This window comes from Erpetoichthys calabaricus, chromosome 3, assembly GCF_900747795.2.
Source record: "Erpetoichthys calabaricus chromosome 3, fErpCal1.3, whole genome shotgun sequence".
Classification (NCBI taxonomy): domain Eukaryota; kingdom Metazoa; phylum Chordata; class Cladistia; order Polypteriformes; family Polypteridae; genus Erpetoichthys; species Erpetoichthys calabaricus.
The window spans coordinates 2,304,867-2,320,984 of NC_041396.2; the positions used below are offsets into that span (position 1 = coordinate 2,304,867).

At 44.8% G+C, this 16,118-nt stretch overlaps 1 protein-coding gene across 1 annotated transcript; it reads right to left on the minus strand.

The window, feature by feature from the left end:
• Positions 1-2,154: 2,154 nt before the first annotated feature.
• Positions 2,155-15,519, minus strand: LOC127526978 (macrophage mannose receptor 1-like). The gene is made up of 6 exons (XM_051924228.1): positions 15,492-15,519; positions 13,908-14,252; positions 12,074-12,112; positions 7,591-8,040; positions 3,517-3,576; positions 2,155-2,603 (listed from the first exon to the last, which is right to left on the minus strand). The coding sequence occupies exons 1-6, from the start codon at positions 15,517-15,519 to the stop codon at positions 2,155-2,157; spliced, it is 1,371 nt and encodes a 456-aa protein (XP_051780188.1).
• Between the last annotated feature and the right edge of the window lie 599 nt (positions 15,520-16,118).

The following is a 16,118-nucleotide window of genomic DNA, read 5'->3' on the forward strand; positions in this document are numbered from 1 at the left end:
ACCGATCCAGAGAGAGCTGAAGATCACGGCCTGATGAAGCAAACAGGACAACATCATCTGCAAAAAGCAGTGACCCAATCCTGAGTCCACCAAACCGGACCCCCTCAACACCCTGGCTGCGCCTAGAAATTCTGTCCATAAAAGTTATGAACAGAATCGGTGACAAAGGGCAGCCCTGGCAGAGTCCAACTCTCACTGGAAACGGGTTCGACTTACTGCCGGCAATGCGGACCAAGCTCTGGCACTGATCGTACAGGGACTGAACAGCCCTTATCAGGGGGGCCGGTACCCCATACTCTCGGAGTACCCCCCACAGGATTCCCCGAGGGACACGGTCGAATGCCTTTTCCAAGTCCACAAAACACATGTAGACTGGTTGGGCAAACTCCCATGCACCCTCCAGGACCCTGCTAAGGGTGTAGAGCTGGTCCACTGTTCCGCGACCAGGACGAAAACCACACTGTTCCTCCTGAATCCGAGGCTCGACAATCCGACGGACCCTCCTCTCCAGGACCCCTGAATAGACTTTTCCAGGGAGGCTGAGGAGTGTGATCTCTCTGTAGTTGGAACACACCCTCCGATCCCCTTTCTTAAAGAGGGGAACCACCACCCCGGTCTGCCAATCCAGAGGCACTGTCCCTGATGTCCATGCGATGTTGCAGAGGCGTGTCAGCCAAGACAGTCCTACAACATCCAGAGCCTTGAGGAACTCTGGGCGTATCTCATCCACCCCCGGGGCCCTGCCACCAAGGAGTTTTTTGACCACCTCGGTTACCTCAGTCCCAGAGATGGGGGAGCCCACCTCTGAGTCCCCAGGCTCTGCTTCCTCATTGGAAGGCATGTTAGTGGGATTGAGGAGGTCTTCGAAGTACTCCCCCCACCGACCCATAACGTCCCGAGTCGAGGTCAGCAGTGCACCATCCCCACCATATACAGTATTGACACTGCACTGCTTCCCCTTCCTGAGACGCCGGATGGTGGACCAGAATCTCCTCGAAGCCGTCCAAAAGTCGTTCTCCATGGCCTCCCCGAACTCCTCCCACGCCCGAGTTTTTGCCTAAGCAACCACCAAAGCCGCATTCCACTTGGCCTGCCGGTACCTATCAGCTGCTTCCAGGGTCTCACAGGACAAAAGGGACCGGTAGGACTCCTTCTTCAGCTTGACGGCATCCTTCACCGCCGGTGTCCACCAACGGGTTCAGATCAGGGGGGCCATTCCTCCCAATCACACCCTTCCAGGTCTCACTGTCATTGCCCACGTGAGCATTGAAGTCTCCCAGCAGAACGAGGGAGTCCCCAGAAGGTATGCCCTCTAGCACCCCCTCCAGGGACTCCAAAAAGGGTGGGTACTCTGAACTGCTGTTCAGTGCATACGCACAAACAACAGTTAGGACCCGTCCCCCCACCCGAAGGCGAAGGGAGGCGACCCTCTTGTCCACCGGGGTAAACCCCAATGTGCAGGCTCCAAGTCGGGGGGCAATAAGTATACCCACACCCGCTCGGCGCCTCTCACCAGGGGCAACTCCAGAGTGGTAGAGAGTCCAGCCCCTCTCAAGGAGATTGGTTCCAGAGTCCAAGCTGTGCGTCGAGGTGAGCCCGACTATATCTAGCCGGAACCTCTCAACCTCGTGCACTAGCTCAGGCTCCTTCACCTTCAGAGAGGTGACATTCCACGTCCCAAGAGCCAGTTTCTGTAGCCGAGGATTGGACCGCCAAGGTCACCACCCAACTCACACTGCGCCCGACCTCCTGGGCCCCTCCCATAGGTGGTGAGCCCATGGGAGGGGGGACCCACGTTGCCTCTTTGGGCTGTGCCCAGTCGAGCCCCATGGGTGCAAGCCTGGCCACCAGGCACTCGCCATCAAGCCCTACCTCCAGGCCTGGCTCCAGAGGGGGGCCCCGGTGACCAGCGTCCGGGCGAGGGAAAACGCCGTCCAAAATTGTTTTTCATCATAGAAGGTTTGTTTAACCACTCTTTGTCTCATCCCTCACCCTCACCATCCATTATCCAACCTGCTATATCCTAACTACAGGGTCATGGGGGTCTGCTGGAGCCAATCCCAGCCAATGCAGGGCGCAAGGCAGGAAACAAACCCCGAGCAGGGCGCCAGCCCACCGCCTTTTGGGAAGGAGTTCCCCCTGTAAATGCCTTGATTAAAATAAAACATTTTCCAGTGGTCCCCACAGATGTATCTGGGGGGTTTCAGATTTTATGACTCTGGCCCTGGCTGTTTGCTTACCTCTGTAACACACAAAAGGAAACTGAGCCGCGCAGTTCATGTCATTCCAGCCATTGAACCAGAACATGGCACAATATTCACTATTGTTGTTGAAGTTGTTTGGCTCGCCAGGAGACCACTGTGGGGCCTGCAGCTCTGTGCCATCCGTCCAGACCCACAGGTCCTCGAGTTTACTCAGGCCGATCCAGGCGAACACCTCATTCCAGCTGAGGACCTTCAGTCGAACGTCTTCCTGCTCTGTGGGCTTGAGGCTGGTGAGGCTGGTAAAGTTCACCTCGCAGTAGCTTTTAGCGTCTGCCCAGTTTAAGGAGTAATTCACAAAATAAAACTCGTTTATGGAGAACTGGGTGGGAATGCGGATCACTGAAAGAAGGAAAGAGAAACGCACACTTAAGAGACTGACGACATGCAAAGGAATTCGAATCTTATTAGTAGTTCACAGATTATGAAAGGAGTAGATATAAAATATTCTGTATGATAGACAATACATAGCTATATATCACATAGTGACTTTCATATCTACAGTATGTGAAAGTCATGAGATAGATAGATAGATAGATAGATAGATAGATAGATAGATAGATAGATAGATAGATAGATAGATAGATAGATAGATAATGAAAGGCACTATATAATACAATAGATAGATAGATAGATAGATAGATAGATAGATAGATAGATAGATAGATAGATAGATAGATAGATAGATAGATAGATAGATAATGAAAGGCACTATATAATACAATAGATAGATAGATAGATAGATAGATAGATAGATAGATAGATAGATAGATAGATAGATAGATAGATAGATAATGAAAGGCACTATATAATACAATAGATAGATAGATAGATAGATAGATAGATAGATAGATAGATAGATAGATAGATAGATAGATAGATAGATAGATAGATAGATGGGAAATGCATTATATAACATATAGAAATATTGAATAGCTTTTTTAGATACATGTATACATAATAGATATTGTAATGTATTGTAAAGTAATTTTGATATGAAAGGCACTATAAGTTAATTATATGGAAATGACACTTTTAGGTATAGAAGACAGACAAACAGATATGTGAAAGGCACCATGTAATGTGTAGTAATTATATAACAAATATTTAACTAGATACATGCTGTATATTTTATCCTTTATCTAAAAGGCACTATATAACAGAAGTAGACGGCTGTTGGATGGGAGCGGTGCTATATAACTAGACGGTATTGTTATTATTGTTATACTGTCAGTAGATAGACTGCAGTTCTTACCTCTGTCAGGTGGGATTTTTGCCACAGAAACGGTTGTTGCTGTTGATGCCACTTCTGTCTCTGAAAAACACCAAGAAGAGGGGGTCTCTTAATAGTTGTCTTCACCCTCTGTGCCCCGTTCTTGTGCCTTTGCTGTTTCCATTTTGCCAAAGGCCACCCCAGGGTGACAGCCATTCCTTGTCTTGCATCTCATTTTCAGAGGCCGGGTCCTCCAGTTTATAAAACACAGTGAGCTTTGGCTTCCTTCCGTTTTTTCCTCCCTGATTTTTTCCAGCTGGCTTACACAAATACTGTGACAGATTTTTTTTTTTTTTGTATTTATGCTTCAGGAATTGTGAAACATTTTTGTTTAAAAGATGCAGCTGAATGCAGTTTTTAATAATGAACGATGCACTCTGAAGATTATGAGTATGGTGGCATCTGAGGACACAGTGGAGGTGGATGTCCCTTGCCTGGCTCACTGGTGACATTTTTCTTCTCTGATGATGGCCTTGGCTCAGTCAGGTCAGTAGATGAGTTTTTGTTAAAATTGCTCATGTTGAGCATGTGAAGTTAACCTGGGCAGCAGTACTCTTAGTGACCAGCAGAGGACGCTACCCTGACGATTTCAATGTACAGCACTAAGTCTATTACAGGGTTTGAGGTTCCCCAGACTGGCAGAGGGTGATGTGTTGTACCCTCACACTTGTACTGGGTAGGACAACCAATCTGGGCCTCTCCAGTACACCTCTGTAGTGGTGGCTAACATGCTAGGGGGAGGCCTATCCATATGACAGCACAGCTTGATGTTAGCTGGTAACCCGGAAGTGCTTAATGTGGGGTACAGAGAAGGTGGGGGGGGGGGGGGGGCACCTCATGAAAAGGGCTTTGCTTCATTTGCTCAGAGAGCTTAGAGTTGGTGGGCAGGTGGCAACAAGAGCTCAGCTGGACAAATGGGGGAAGGAGACCCAAATAGTGAAAGGTGAGCAGAAGAAACGTGTTAACAGAATACGCGGGGGGAACTATTGTTTAGTTAGACCGTGGGGGACGAGGAGTTTCTTATTTTCTGTTTTGGTTGCAGTTTATTGTCCCTCTGCTTCACTTATTGAGGTTTGGTAATTCAATTCAATTATTTTCTGTTTTGTCATTTTTGGACTCCTGGATTGGTGTTTGGGGTTGCGAGACGCCCCCTGCAGGCCACAAGCTACTTCTACAACAATAACTGAATTCACAGCAGTAAAAAGCAAAGCCCACTGAATTCGCTTTGCCTCAAGTTTGGCAAAAATGCAGAAATGTTGGGAGTTTCGGTGAAGAAGACAGTGGGGAAGGAGAAAGTACGCTGGACCGAATATGGTGGCTAAACATGTGACCGGAGCTGTGAGGCAGCAGCAGCAGCACTAACCACTGCACCACCGTCCCTCCCTTCGAGTCCTTCATCTCACTCACTATGACTAAGTAACACCCAGAGAGCCCACCAGATCAGCGGTAGACACTCGGGGGGGCTGTGCCTGGCATTACCTGACCTGGCGAGGAGCAGAATGCGCTTTAATCCAACAGACAATAAGTCTGTGCGGAACAACACCGTCTTTTCGTGATATCGTATTGACCGGCATGTTTGTAGCGCTGGTGGCGGGAGCCGATCCGGGTGCTGGCATTTCATCAGGCTGTTGGGTGGCATTGCGCAGGATGGGCAATATATATACGCTCTGTACTTAGGGCTAAATGTGCCACAACCCCGATGGTGATAATGAAGGAATGACCTGCACCTTTACTGTTTATTGGTGCAGCAAAGTGTAATCTGTCTTTTGTTTTGTACTTTGAGATATGTAAAAAGATGGTGACCCCTGACAGGAGCAGCCAAAAGAAGAAGAAGAAGAAGAAAATCAGTTGCTCCTGTGTACAGTTAGCAGCATACCACTCATTTGTTGTAGCACGGACGCTAATTAATGTTACACCCCACAGACCGCATGCACCGGGCTTCACCGTTAAGCCGCCAGACGCATGGTGGATGCTGTACGGGCGAGTCGTATCTTCTGCTTTTCCTTATTTTATTTGACCCGTATGTTCTTTGGGAACGTGTGGAATAAGTGGAATTTTGTTCCATATGTTCCATATCTTTCCTCCAAACTCACCCCCTGTAGCCCCCCGTAATCAGCCTAGTCACTCTTCTCTGGACCTTTTCTTGTGCTGTGATGTCTTTATGGAGACCCAAACTGCACCCAGGACTCCAGATGAGGCCTCACCAGTGTGTTATGAAGCTTGAGCAGAACCTCCTGTGACTTGTACTCCACACATCAAGGCGCTATATAACCTGACATTCTGTTAGCCTTCTTAATGGCTTCTGAACACTGTCTGACAGTCGATAGCTTAGAGTCCACTGTGACTCCTAACTCCTTCTCATAAGGTGGACTCTCAATTTTCTGACCGCCCATTGTGTATTCAAACCTCACATTTTTACTTCCTATGTGTAATTCTTTACATTTACTGACATTAAATTTCATCGTCCACAAATCTGCCCAAGCCTGTCTGCTGTCCAAGTCCTTCTGTGATGATATAACGGATTCCAAATTATCTGCTAATCCACATATCTTGGTATCATCTGCAAACTTCACCAGCTTGTTCTTTATATTCCTATCTAAATCATCCATCCATCCATTTTCCAACCTACTGAATCCGAACACAAGGTCACAGGGATCTGCTGGAGCCAATCCCAGCCAACACAGGGCACAAGGCAGGAACCAATCCCGGGCAGGGTGCCAACCCACTGCAGCCTATCTAAATCATTTATATTTATTAAAAATAGCAGCAGCCCCAGCACTGCCCCCTGCTGGCCACCACTCTTAACAATTCTGATGAGGTTCCTCACACCCTCATCACCCTCTGCTTCCTGTGTCTGAGCCAGTTCTGCACCCACCTACACACCACACCCTGAACTGCCACTTCTTTTAGTTTGATGCCCAACCTCACATGTGGCACCTTATCAAATGCTTTCTGAAAGTCCACATCAATAATCTCATCTGCTCCACTTTGCTCGTATCCGTTTCTTGTCTCCTCATAGAAATTCCAGGCTGTTAGTAAAACACGACCTCCCTCTTCTGAGCCCATGCTGACTGTTCCTAATAACTCCTGTCCTCGCCAGGTGTTGCTCAATCTTCTCCTTAATAATTCCTTCCATTAATTTTCCTGTTAAGCAAGTTAGCGCGTATGATAAATAGTTAAGGTTAGGCGTAGGGTTAGGGTTTGGTGCGGTTTGCGTGTCAATCAATTTGATTTGTGACGACGCATAAACATTTATTACCAAACTGCTATTCTAGACATGAAAGTGTAGGCGTAGACCTGTGGTGACGTTTGCTACAGTGGTGGCTCTGCAGGTCTCAGTTGACTTCTTTCCGACACAACGCCAAGTAGGATAGAGTCCAGTTTGTTGTCCTGGAGACGCTGGAATTGCTGAATAAACTCTTTGTGTTGGACTCTGTCGTCGTGAGAGGATTTTCCTCCTGGCCCTCATAATATTCTCTCTGTGACCCACTGTGAATGAAGCTCATTTCCATCTCTTGTATGTAAGGATCCAGTTCTTTTGGTCAATACCCATAGCTCATGACCATTGGTGAGGACAGGAACGTAGATTGCCTGGAAACTCAGGAGCTTTGCCTTTACGCTCAGCTCTCTCTTCGCCACAACTGACCAGTACAATGTCTGCATAATAACAGATGCTGAGTTGATCTGCCTGTTGACCTCTCAGTCCAATCTTCTGTAACTCACAAAGGCCCCTGAAATACTTGAGGGAGATCCTTCTCCCCAACCTGGCGGGGACCCTCCAACCCTTTTCCAGCTCCGAACCATGACCTCAGACTTGGAGGTTCTGATCCTCGTCCCAACACTCAACAAAACCACGCCAGTGCACACCTGAAGTAGCCCCACCCACAACACCCACAGAAGGCTTTGCCCCTTTTGCCCCAGATGGCATTAAAACAGGTGGTCCCCAGAAGGAGACGCTAATTTCCATTAATTTTGAACCTGAATCCCAATGGAGACAGAGCTCTCGCTGAAGTGTACCTTGTGGGCTATTGAAGTCTCACCCACCTGACTGCTTACCGGCATTTTTTTTTTGATTTTGCAATAAAACAGGGTTGCCCACTTGGCACCCTTTGTCTTTTTCGCCCAGTTCAGCCTCTGACTTCTTACCTCTGTAGCACAGGAAAGGAAACTGAGCCGCACAGTTCTTGTCGTTCCAGCCGTTGACATAGAACATGGCGCAGTATTCGTTGTTGTTGTAGTTGTCGGGCTCTCCCGGGGCCCACTCTGCAACCTCCAGATTTGTGTTGTCCGTCCAGACCCACTTGCCGGCCGGTTTACTCAGGCCAATCCAGGCGTACGTCACACTCATGTTGAGGACCTTCAGGCGGACGTCTTCTTGCTCTGGAGGATGGAGGCTGGCGAGGTCCGTGAAGTTGTTTTGGCAGAACCTCTGAGCGTCCGCCCAGCTTAGCAAGTCTCTCACTAAGTAAAACTCATTTGTTGAGTAGTTGGTGACCACAGAACTTACTGAAAGAAAGAAAAGCACAATGACAGAATGGACGTCGGGCTACGGTCAGACAGCCACAGACTTGTTGTCGATGAGTTTGTTCAATGGGGCGTTTTGCTCCTATTATCAGTGATTGTCTCCACATGTTTTCAGTGCTCTACCAACTCCACTGTCTCCCCTAAAATTGAAGTTGAGACAATGGAAGGAAGAGACCATCTGAGATCTACCACCAGATCCGTTGTCTTAATATGAGGGGAAATCAAAAAGTTAAGTAAATTTGAAAATTATGCGCACTTGGCCTGCACCCCACCCTCTGTGACTGTCTCCTAGACTTCTGACTGGCAGGCCCCAGTCTGTCAGGACTGGTAATAGAATTTCAGCCACCATTATCACAACCACAGGCACCCCACAGGGATGCGTCCTCAGCCCCATCCTCTACCCCCTGTTCACCCAGGACTGTGTCACCTCCCACAAAGATAACATCATCCTAAAGTTTGCAGACGACACCGCAGTGATAGGACACATCACTGGTGGGGATGAGGCGGCCTACAGGAGGGAGGAGGCCAGTCTGGCGTCATGGTGTGAGGACAACAACCTCACCCTCAACACAGACAAGACGAAGGAGATGATAGTGGACATGAGGAAGGAGAGGAGACCTCACCAGCCACTGTTCATACGAGGGTTTGAAGTGGAGAGGGTGAGCAGAATTAAATACCTGGGCGTCTACATCAGTGAGGACCTCACTTGGACACTTAACACCACACAGCTGCTCAAGAGGGCTCAACAGCGGCTGTACTTTCTGAGGAGCCTGAAGAAGTTTGGTATGTCCACTAAGATCCTCGGCAACTTCTACAGCTGCATTGTTGGGAGCATCTTGACCAGCTGCATCACCGTGTGGTACGGCAACACTACTGCTATGGACCACAAACGCCTGCATCGAGTGGTGAAGAGTGCTGAGAAGATCAACGGGACCCCACTGCCCTCTCTGCAGAGCATCTAAAACTGCAGAGTCTGCAGTAGAACTGTTTCGATCCTCAGGGACCCCCAACACGAACTGTTCACACTTCTACCCTCAGGCAGGAGGTATAGGAGTATGAAATGCAGGACGTCCAGGCTAAAGAACTCTTTCTTTCCCAAAGCCATTAGACTCCTAAATAACTGACTGGAGTTTACAACTGTGGTCCACCTCATTCTATCTACTCACACAACTGCTTTGGACTTGTCTATCACACACCTACCTGCACATTACACTTTATACTTCTGTTCTGTTTTCATACTTTATGCTGCCCCCGTTACTTATTATCTATCTGCTAATTATTATTTATGTTTAGATAGATAGATAGATAGATGGATGTGAAAGGCACTATATAATAGATAGATAGATAGATAGATAGATAGATAGATAGATAGATAGATAGATAGATAGATAGATAGATAGATAGATAGATAGATAGATAGATAGATAGATAGATAGATAGATGTGAAAGGCACTATATGATAGATAGATAGATAGATGTGAAAGGCACTATATAATAGATAGATAAATAGATAGATAGATAGATAGATAGATAGATAGATAGATAGATAGATAGATAGATAGATAGATAGATAGATAGATAGATGTGAAAGGCACTATATAATAGATAGATAGATAGATAGATAGATAGATAGATAGATAGATAGATAGATAGATAGATAGATAGATAGATAGATAGATAGATAGATGTGAAAGGCACTATATGATAGATAGATAGATAGATAGATGTGAAAGGCACTATATAATAGATAGATAGATAGATAGATAGATAGATAGATAGATAGATAGATAGATAGATAGATAGATAGATGTGAAAGGCACTATATAATAGATAGATAGATGTGAAAGGCACTATATGATAGATAGATAGATAGATAGATAGATAGATAGATAGATAGATAGATAGATAGATGTGAAAGGCACTATATAATAGATAGATAGATAGATAGATGTGAAAGGCACTATATAATAGATAGATAGATAGATAGATAGATAGATAGATAGATAGATAGATAGATAGATAGATAGATAGATAGATAGATAGATGTGAAAGGCACTATATAATAGATAGATAGATAGATAGATAGATAGATAGATAGATAGATAGATAGATAGATAGATAGATAGATAGATAGATAGATAGATGTGAAAGGCACTATATAATAGATAGATAGATGTGAAAGGCACTATATGATAGATAGATAGATGTGAAAGGCACTATATAATAGATAGATAGATAGATAGATAGATAGATAGATAGATAGATAGATAGATAGATGTGAAAGGCACTATATGATAGATAGATAGATAGATAGATAGATAGATAGATAGATAGATAGATAGATAGATAGATAGATAGATAGATAGATGTGAAAGGCACTATATAATAGATAGATAGATAGATAGATAGATAGATAGATAGATAGATAGATAGATAGATAGATAGATAGATAGATAGATAGATAGATAGATAGATGTGAAAGGCACTATATGATAGATAGATAGATAGATAGATAGATAGATAGATAGATAGATAGATAGATAGATAGATAGATAGATAGATAGATAGATAGATAGATGTGAAAGGCACTATATGATAGATAGATAGATAGATAGATAGATAGATAGATAGATAGATAGATAGATAGATAGATAGATAGATAGATAGATAGATAGATAGATAGATAGATAGTTTATCTTTATACGTTGGTTTTGTCATTTGGTGTGGACAACAAAGAAAGACTTTCATTGTACAGGGACACGTGTCTCCTTACTGCGCACATGACAATAAACTTTGCATTGAATTGAATTGTAACTGTAACAGATACAAGCTGATACAATACAACACATTTGCAAGGACTTATGGGTAATTGGAGCAGGCTCAGCCCAGCCCTCTGCCATTAGTCCAGTTACAGCCAAAGTCAAGTGAATGCGCTCCATTGTTACACAACGCACTGTGATGAGAGTTCCTGGGACAGAGGCAAGGACACCTGCTGACATTCACCAGAATATGTCGTCTTGTGCAGATCAGTAAGCTGTTGGGGTGCCCACCTCACATGAACTTTATGGTACCCCAAGTCATCAGGCATTTAGCATGAGCAGATCCACAGGTGATCTCCAAATGCATAGCAACAGCAGACAGCGTAATCCGTTGTTCATCTCTGATGAAGGCATTTGCCATGTCGATGTGAGTTTTTGTGTGCGCCATGTTGATGGTCGTCCAGATCGAGCTTCGTTGGTTACAGTTGTTCTTCCTGCTTTGAACCTTTCCACCCATTCATAAACTTTTCGTCGAGTCTGCTGTTTTCACCTGACAAGCTGTGGTGAGTTTCACTCCCTCTGCCCAAAGAAGTCTCACTACAGCAAGGGTGCAATCCGGCAGCAGAACCTGGCAGAGATTTGACACTGGAACGAAGGTTCGCCTTCCAGCAGGACAATGAATGACCCTAAACAGACCACTGGAGTGACTTAAAGAGATGTCTTGGAGTGGCCGAGTCAAAGCTCAGACCTCAATCCAGTGGAGAATCTGCGGCAGGACTTGAAGGTGGCAGCACACCAACGCAACCCACCGAGCTTGAAGGAATTGAAACAGTTTGGCCTGGAGGAATGGGTGAAAATCCCAGTGGTCAGGTGGGCTAAGCTAATGGAGACAATCAACAAGTGACCTGAAGGTGGAATTGCAGCAGTAGGGAGCACTAAAAAGTATCGACACGTGGAGGTGAGTACTTGTGCTCGCTCAGGATTTCTGTTTTTATGTCTTAATTATTGTCTGTGTTACAATAAAACATATTTTGCTCCTTCTAAGTGGTGGGCATGTTGTGTAAACCAAACGGTGCTAACTCCTCAAAAATCCATTTTAATGCCAGGTGGTAATGTGACAAAACAGGACAAACACTGAATACTTTTGCAAGGCACTATATAACAAATAGACAGATAGGAAAAGCACTATATAACAGACAGACAGACAGACTGGCACGACATAATAGATACACACATAGGCACGATGTCACGCTTACCTTTGTCAGGCGGAATATTCGCTACGTTTATATCTTTAACTGTTGAAAAAGCAGAGACGGCTGATCAGTCATCTGTCACATTACAAGTCGACACTCAAGTTTTGCTTCACAAAATGACCTCTGACCTTATCAATGTCCACGCTTATTCCATCCATCCACTATGACGCTTATTTTGTCACCGGTGTCTAAAGTTGTGTTGTGTGCGCAGCCTTAGGCGCCACACGCTGAGTTGCTGCTCCTTTACCCACACAGGATGCCCGAGTCAGGAGACTCTGATTTCCACAAAGCGTTTTCACAGCCTGCAGGGTGGTGCCCCAGTTTGGATACCCACCGGGAGGCCTGTGAAGTGTTGTTAGGGTGGGCAGACCTGGAGGTGCTTGAGGTCTGTTTCATGGGTGTGCCAGACAGACTCCGGGGGGGAATAAGGGGGGTTTATATGGAGGCTCTGGCACTCAGCCAGTGGGGTTCACAGTCTGGAAGTGACAAATGACAAGAGTTCATCCAGTGTGTGAGGAAGAAAGGAAAAGGGAAATGTCATGTTTGCAAAGGTGCAGGTTATAATGCTTTTCAAATGTTCATTATTTTCTAATGTTCTGTTTAGCAGTCTAAATTAATCTGCTGTCACTAACCAATCCTGAAAACACTCCATGTGTGCCCCTCTGTGTGTTCTAACCTCAGGCGGGACCTCCCAGGTGAAAATTAGCACACTGCCAGTCCTTCTCCCTGTAAAGGCTTTCAGCAGCACAGCCGTTCAGTTATATACAGGAAAACGTACAATTATAGGATACAGTGCTAGGTGAGTGAGTGACATCAGGCTGGGTGGGGCTAATTGAGCCATGTGACATCAGGCTGGGCGGGGCTAAATAAGCATGTGACATAACACTGGGTGGGGCTAAATAAGTATGCAGGATCAGACTGGGCAGGGCTAAATAAACATGTGACATCAGCCTGTTTGGCGCTAGATAATCATGGGACATCAGCCTGGGCGGGGCTAAATAAGCCTGTGGCATCAGGTTTTGTGGGGCTAAATAAACATGTGGAATCACGCTGGGCAGGTTAGATAAATATGCAAGATCAGGCTGGGTGGGGCTAAATAAGTATGTATAGGATCAGGCTGGGCGGGGCTAAATAAGTATGTATAGGATCAGGCTGGGCGGGGCTAAATAAGTATGTATAGGGTCAGGCTGGGCGGGGCTAAATAAGTATGTATAGGATCAGGCTGGGCGGGGCTAAATAAGTATGTATAGGGTCAGGCTGGGCGGGGCTAAATAAGTATGTATAGGATCAGGCTGGGCGGGGCTAAATAAGTATGTATAGGATCAGGCTGGGCGGGGCTAAATAAGTATGTATAGGGTCAGGCTGGGCGGGGCTAGATATTTGCATCTACAATTCAACTTACGTTTTTACATGACTGCAGAAATTAGGCTTAGGGTTAGTGTTAGTACTGTTGTACTTTGTACTTTTAGTGTTTTACATGTTTTACAGTAGAAAGATCAGATTTTATAAATATAAATATAATTTTTCAAGCCAGAAAATGCAACACTTTTTACGTGTTTTTTCAAGAAAAAATGTAACCCTAATGAGTTTAAACAAGCTGTAATGAGCTGGGTATATTTTGTAATCTTGATTGTCTTTTTTTGTTTTATTCTTCTCCTATGTTTTTGTCTTGCGTATCTGAGTGCCATGAAAGGCTCTTATACATGAAATATTTAATTATTATTATTATTATAATATTGTTATTATACCCCTGGCCATTGGACACATAAGGTCAGAAGAATTCTCTAAGGATGAAAGTAAAATAAAAGTGAAAAAAAGTTACTTAAAATGAACTCACTGCTCTGGCAGAGAAATGGCAGCTTGGTGTTGCAGTCTGAGACCTGGAAGCCGGAGGTGGTCAGCCTTCCACACGGATCTTTTACAAATCCAAACAAGTTTGACAGGAAGAGTATGTTCACCGGAGAGCCGTCTGACCAGGTCCACTCTTTCTTCTTCTGTAGTCCCACCCAGACCTCCAGAGGCTTCTGGGATTGTCTCTGAATGAGTGACGTGGCTTTGTCACGTTCCTGAACAGTGACCACACTGGCCAGATCTTGGCCAGCCTTCTTGCAGTACGTGAGTGCGTCATCCCATTTTGCAGATGTTGTCACCAAAGTGTAGTTCTTCTGCTTGAGTGCATGAGCTGAAAATCAAAAGACTACTCGTTAGAAAGGCGACGTTTATTCTGTGCCTCAGGTATGTTGCCCTTATTGATTTTGATGAACGATTATTACCAGCAGTCAGACCACCTACACTTCAGAAGTGGTCATCAACCTGAAGCTAAGCGTGTTCGGGTCCAGCCAGGACTTGGATGGGAGACCATCTTGGAAAAGCTTGTGTTGCTGCTGGAAGAGGTGATGGTGAGGCCAGCAGGGGGCGCTTACCCTGTGGTTTGAATGTGGTTCCCAATATGCCCCAGTGCAGTGACAAGGACACTGTGTGTAAATAGATGTTAGAGATGTTAAACTTGAGGTCCTGACTCTCTGTACTCATTAAAGATCCCTGGGCATCCGTCATAAAGAGCTGGGGGTATCACAATGTCCTGGCTAAACTGCCCACCATGGCCCCCTAATCATCCCCTGTCTCTAAGTGGTTACCCCTCTCTCACCCACTCACCACCTAACAGCTCATGTGTGATCAGTGCAGTGGCACAACATGGCTGCCGACTCATCACCCAGGTGAATGCTGCAGATTAGTGGCGGCTGAGGTGGCTCCACCCTCACCAAAGTGTTTGAGTAGTTAGAAAAGTGATATATAAATCTAAAGAGTTATTATTATTATTATTATTATTATTAAGAAGTTGTGGGGGCTTTGGATTTTATCAGAGCCCAGTTTGTTATAAAGTGGCCGGGCTCACTGTCAAAGAACATTAGAAGATCTGAAAAGGTCATTCACCCCAATAAACTCGCCAGTCATGTTTGCCTAATTCCTTGAAAATAACGTCAAGTTTGAGAATTGAGGCTCCCTACAGTCCTCTCACCAACTCTGGGAAACCCTCGTGTACAGTATGTCACGTCTTTCACGTTTTTGGCAATGCCGCCCCTACAGTATAATTACTGATCTCTAGATTTCATGTACACAACACCTGCCATTTAAATCACGCAGTCGCAGCATTTAAATCACTTGACCGTAAACCTGACGTTTTCATTGGTAGGCGGACCTTCCTCATAGGTCAGTGGAGAGGCTTTTGTCTTGCTGTATGTAAAATGTGGTGTACATACGAGCTTCTTCTATCGTGCCATGACTGGAATGAAGACATATTTGGCCATCGCCACTACTTATAACATCAGGAAAGAGCGAGTAACTCTGAACACTAAAATAAGTCCATTTTTAAAAAAATGTCAGGGAGGAGGTTTTTCCATTGTACGTGAGTCCTACTCACCACTACACTCCTTGGTCACGTACTCCATGTCTTTGTGGTCCTTTCTGGGAAGAAAATGTCCTAAAGGGTGTCTGTGAAATTTCCCCTTAATGGAATACTCAACTCCAAAATGGTCAGACATGACACTTAGTCCGTGTTGTTTGTAGTGATGAATGAGAAAAGACAGATAGATAGATAGATATGAAAGGCACTATATCACAGATAGATAGATAGATAGATAGATAGATAGATAGATAGATAGATAGATAGATAGATAGATAGATAGATAGATAGATAGATAATAATAATAATAATACATTTTATTTATATAGCGCCTTTCCCATGCTCAAGGCACTTACAGAATAAATAAAGAACGGCAGAATATACAGTATATAGCATTGTACAAACCAGATAAATAAACAAAGAAGATTAAGACAGTAAATTCTGAAAAAAAAAAAAAAAACAGACAACATAATTAATGGTCTCGCACACACACACACTTACAGGTTACATGAGCATCTTGACAGAGAAGTAAACTGAGAGAAAGGTAATAAAGTCAAGTAGAGCTAAAAGCCTTCCTGAACAGATGAGTTTTGAGTTGTTTTTTAAAAGAATTCATGGAGTCAGCTGACCTGATTAATTTTGGTA

Excerpts from the sequence above, each read along its gene's own strand:
- LOC127526978 (XM_051924228.1), bottom strand. The coding sequence starts at position 15,519 with ATGGAGTACGTGACCAAGGAGTGTAGTG. Across the intron at positions 14,253-15,491 it reads CGTGACCAAGGAGTGTAGTG|CTCATGCACTCAAGCAGAAG; the intron begins GTGAGTAGGACT and ends TTTGATTTTCAG. Across the intron at positions 8,041-12,073 it reads GAATATTCCGCCTGACAAAG|TAAGTTCTGTGGTCACCAAC; the intron begins GTAAGCGTGACA and ends TCTTTCTTTCAG.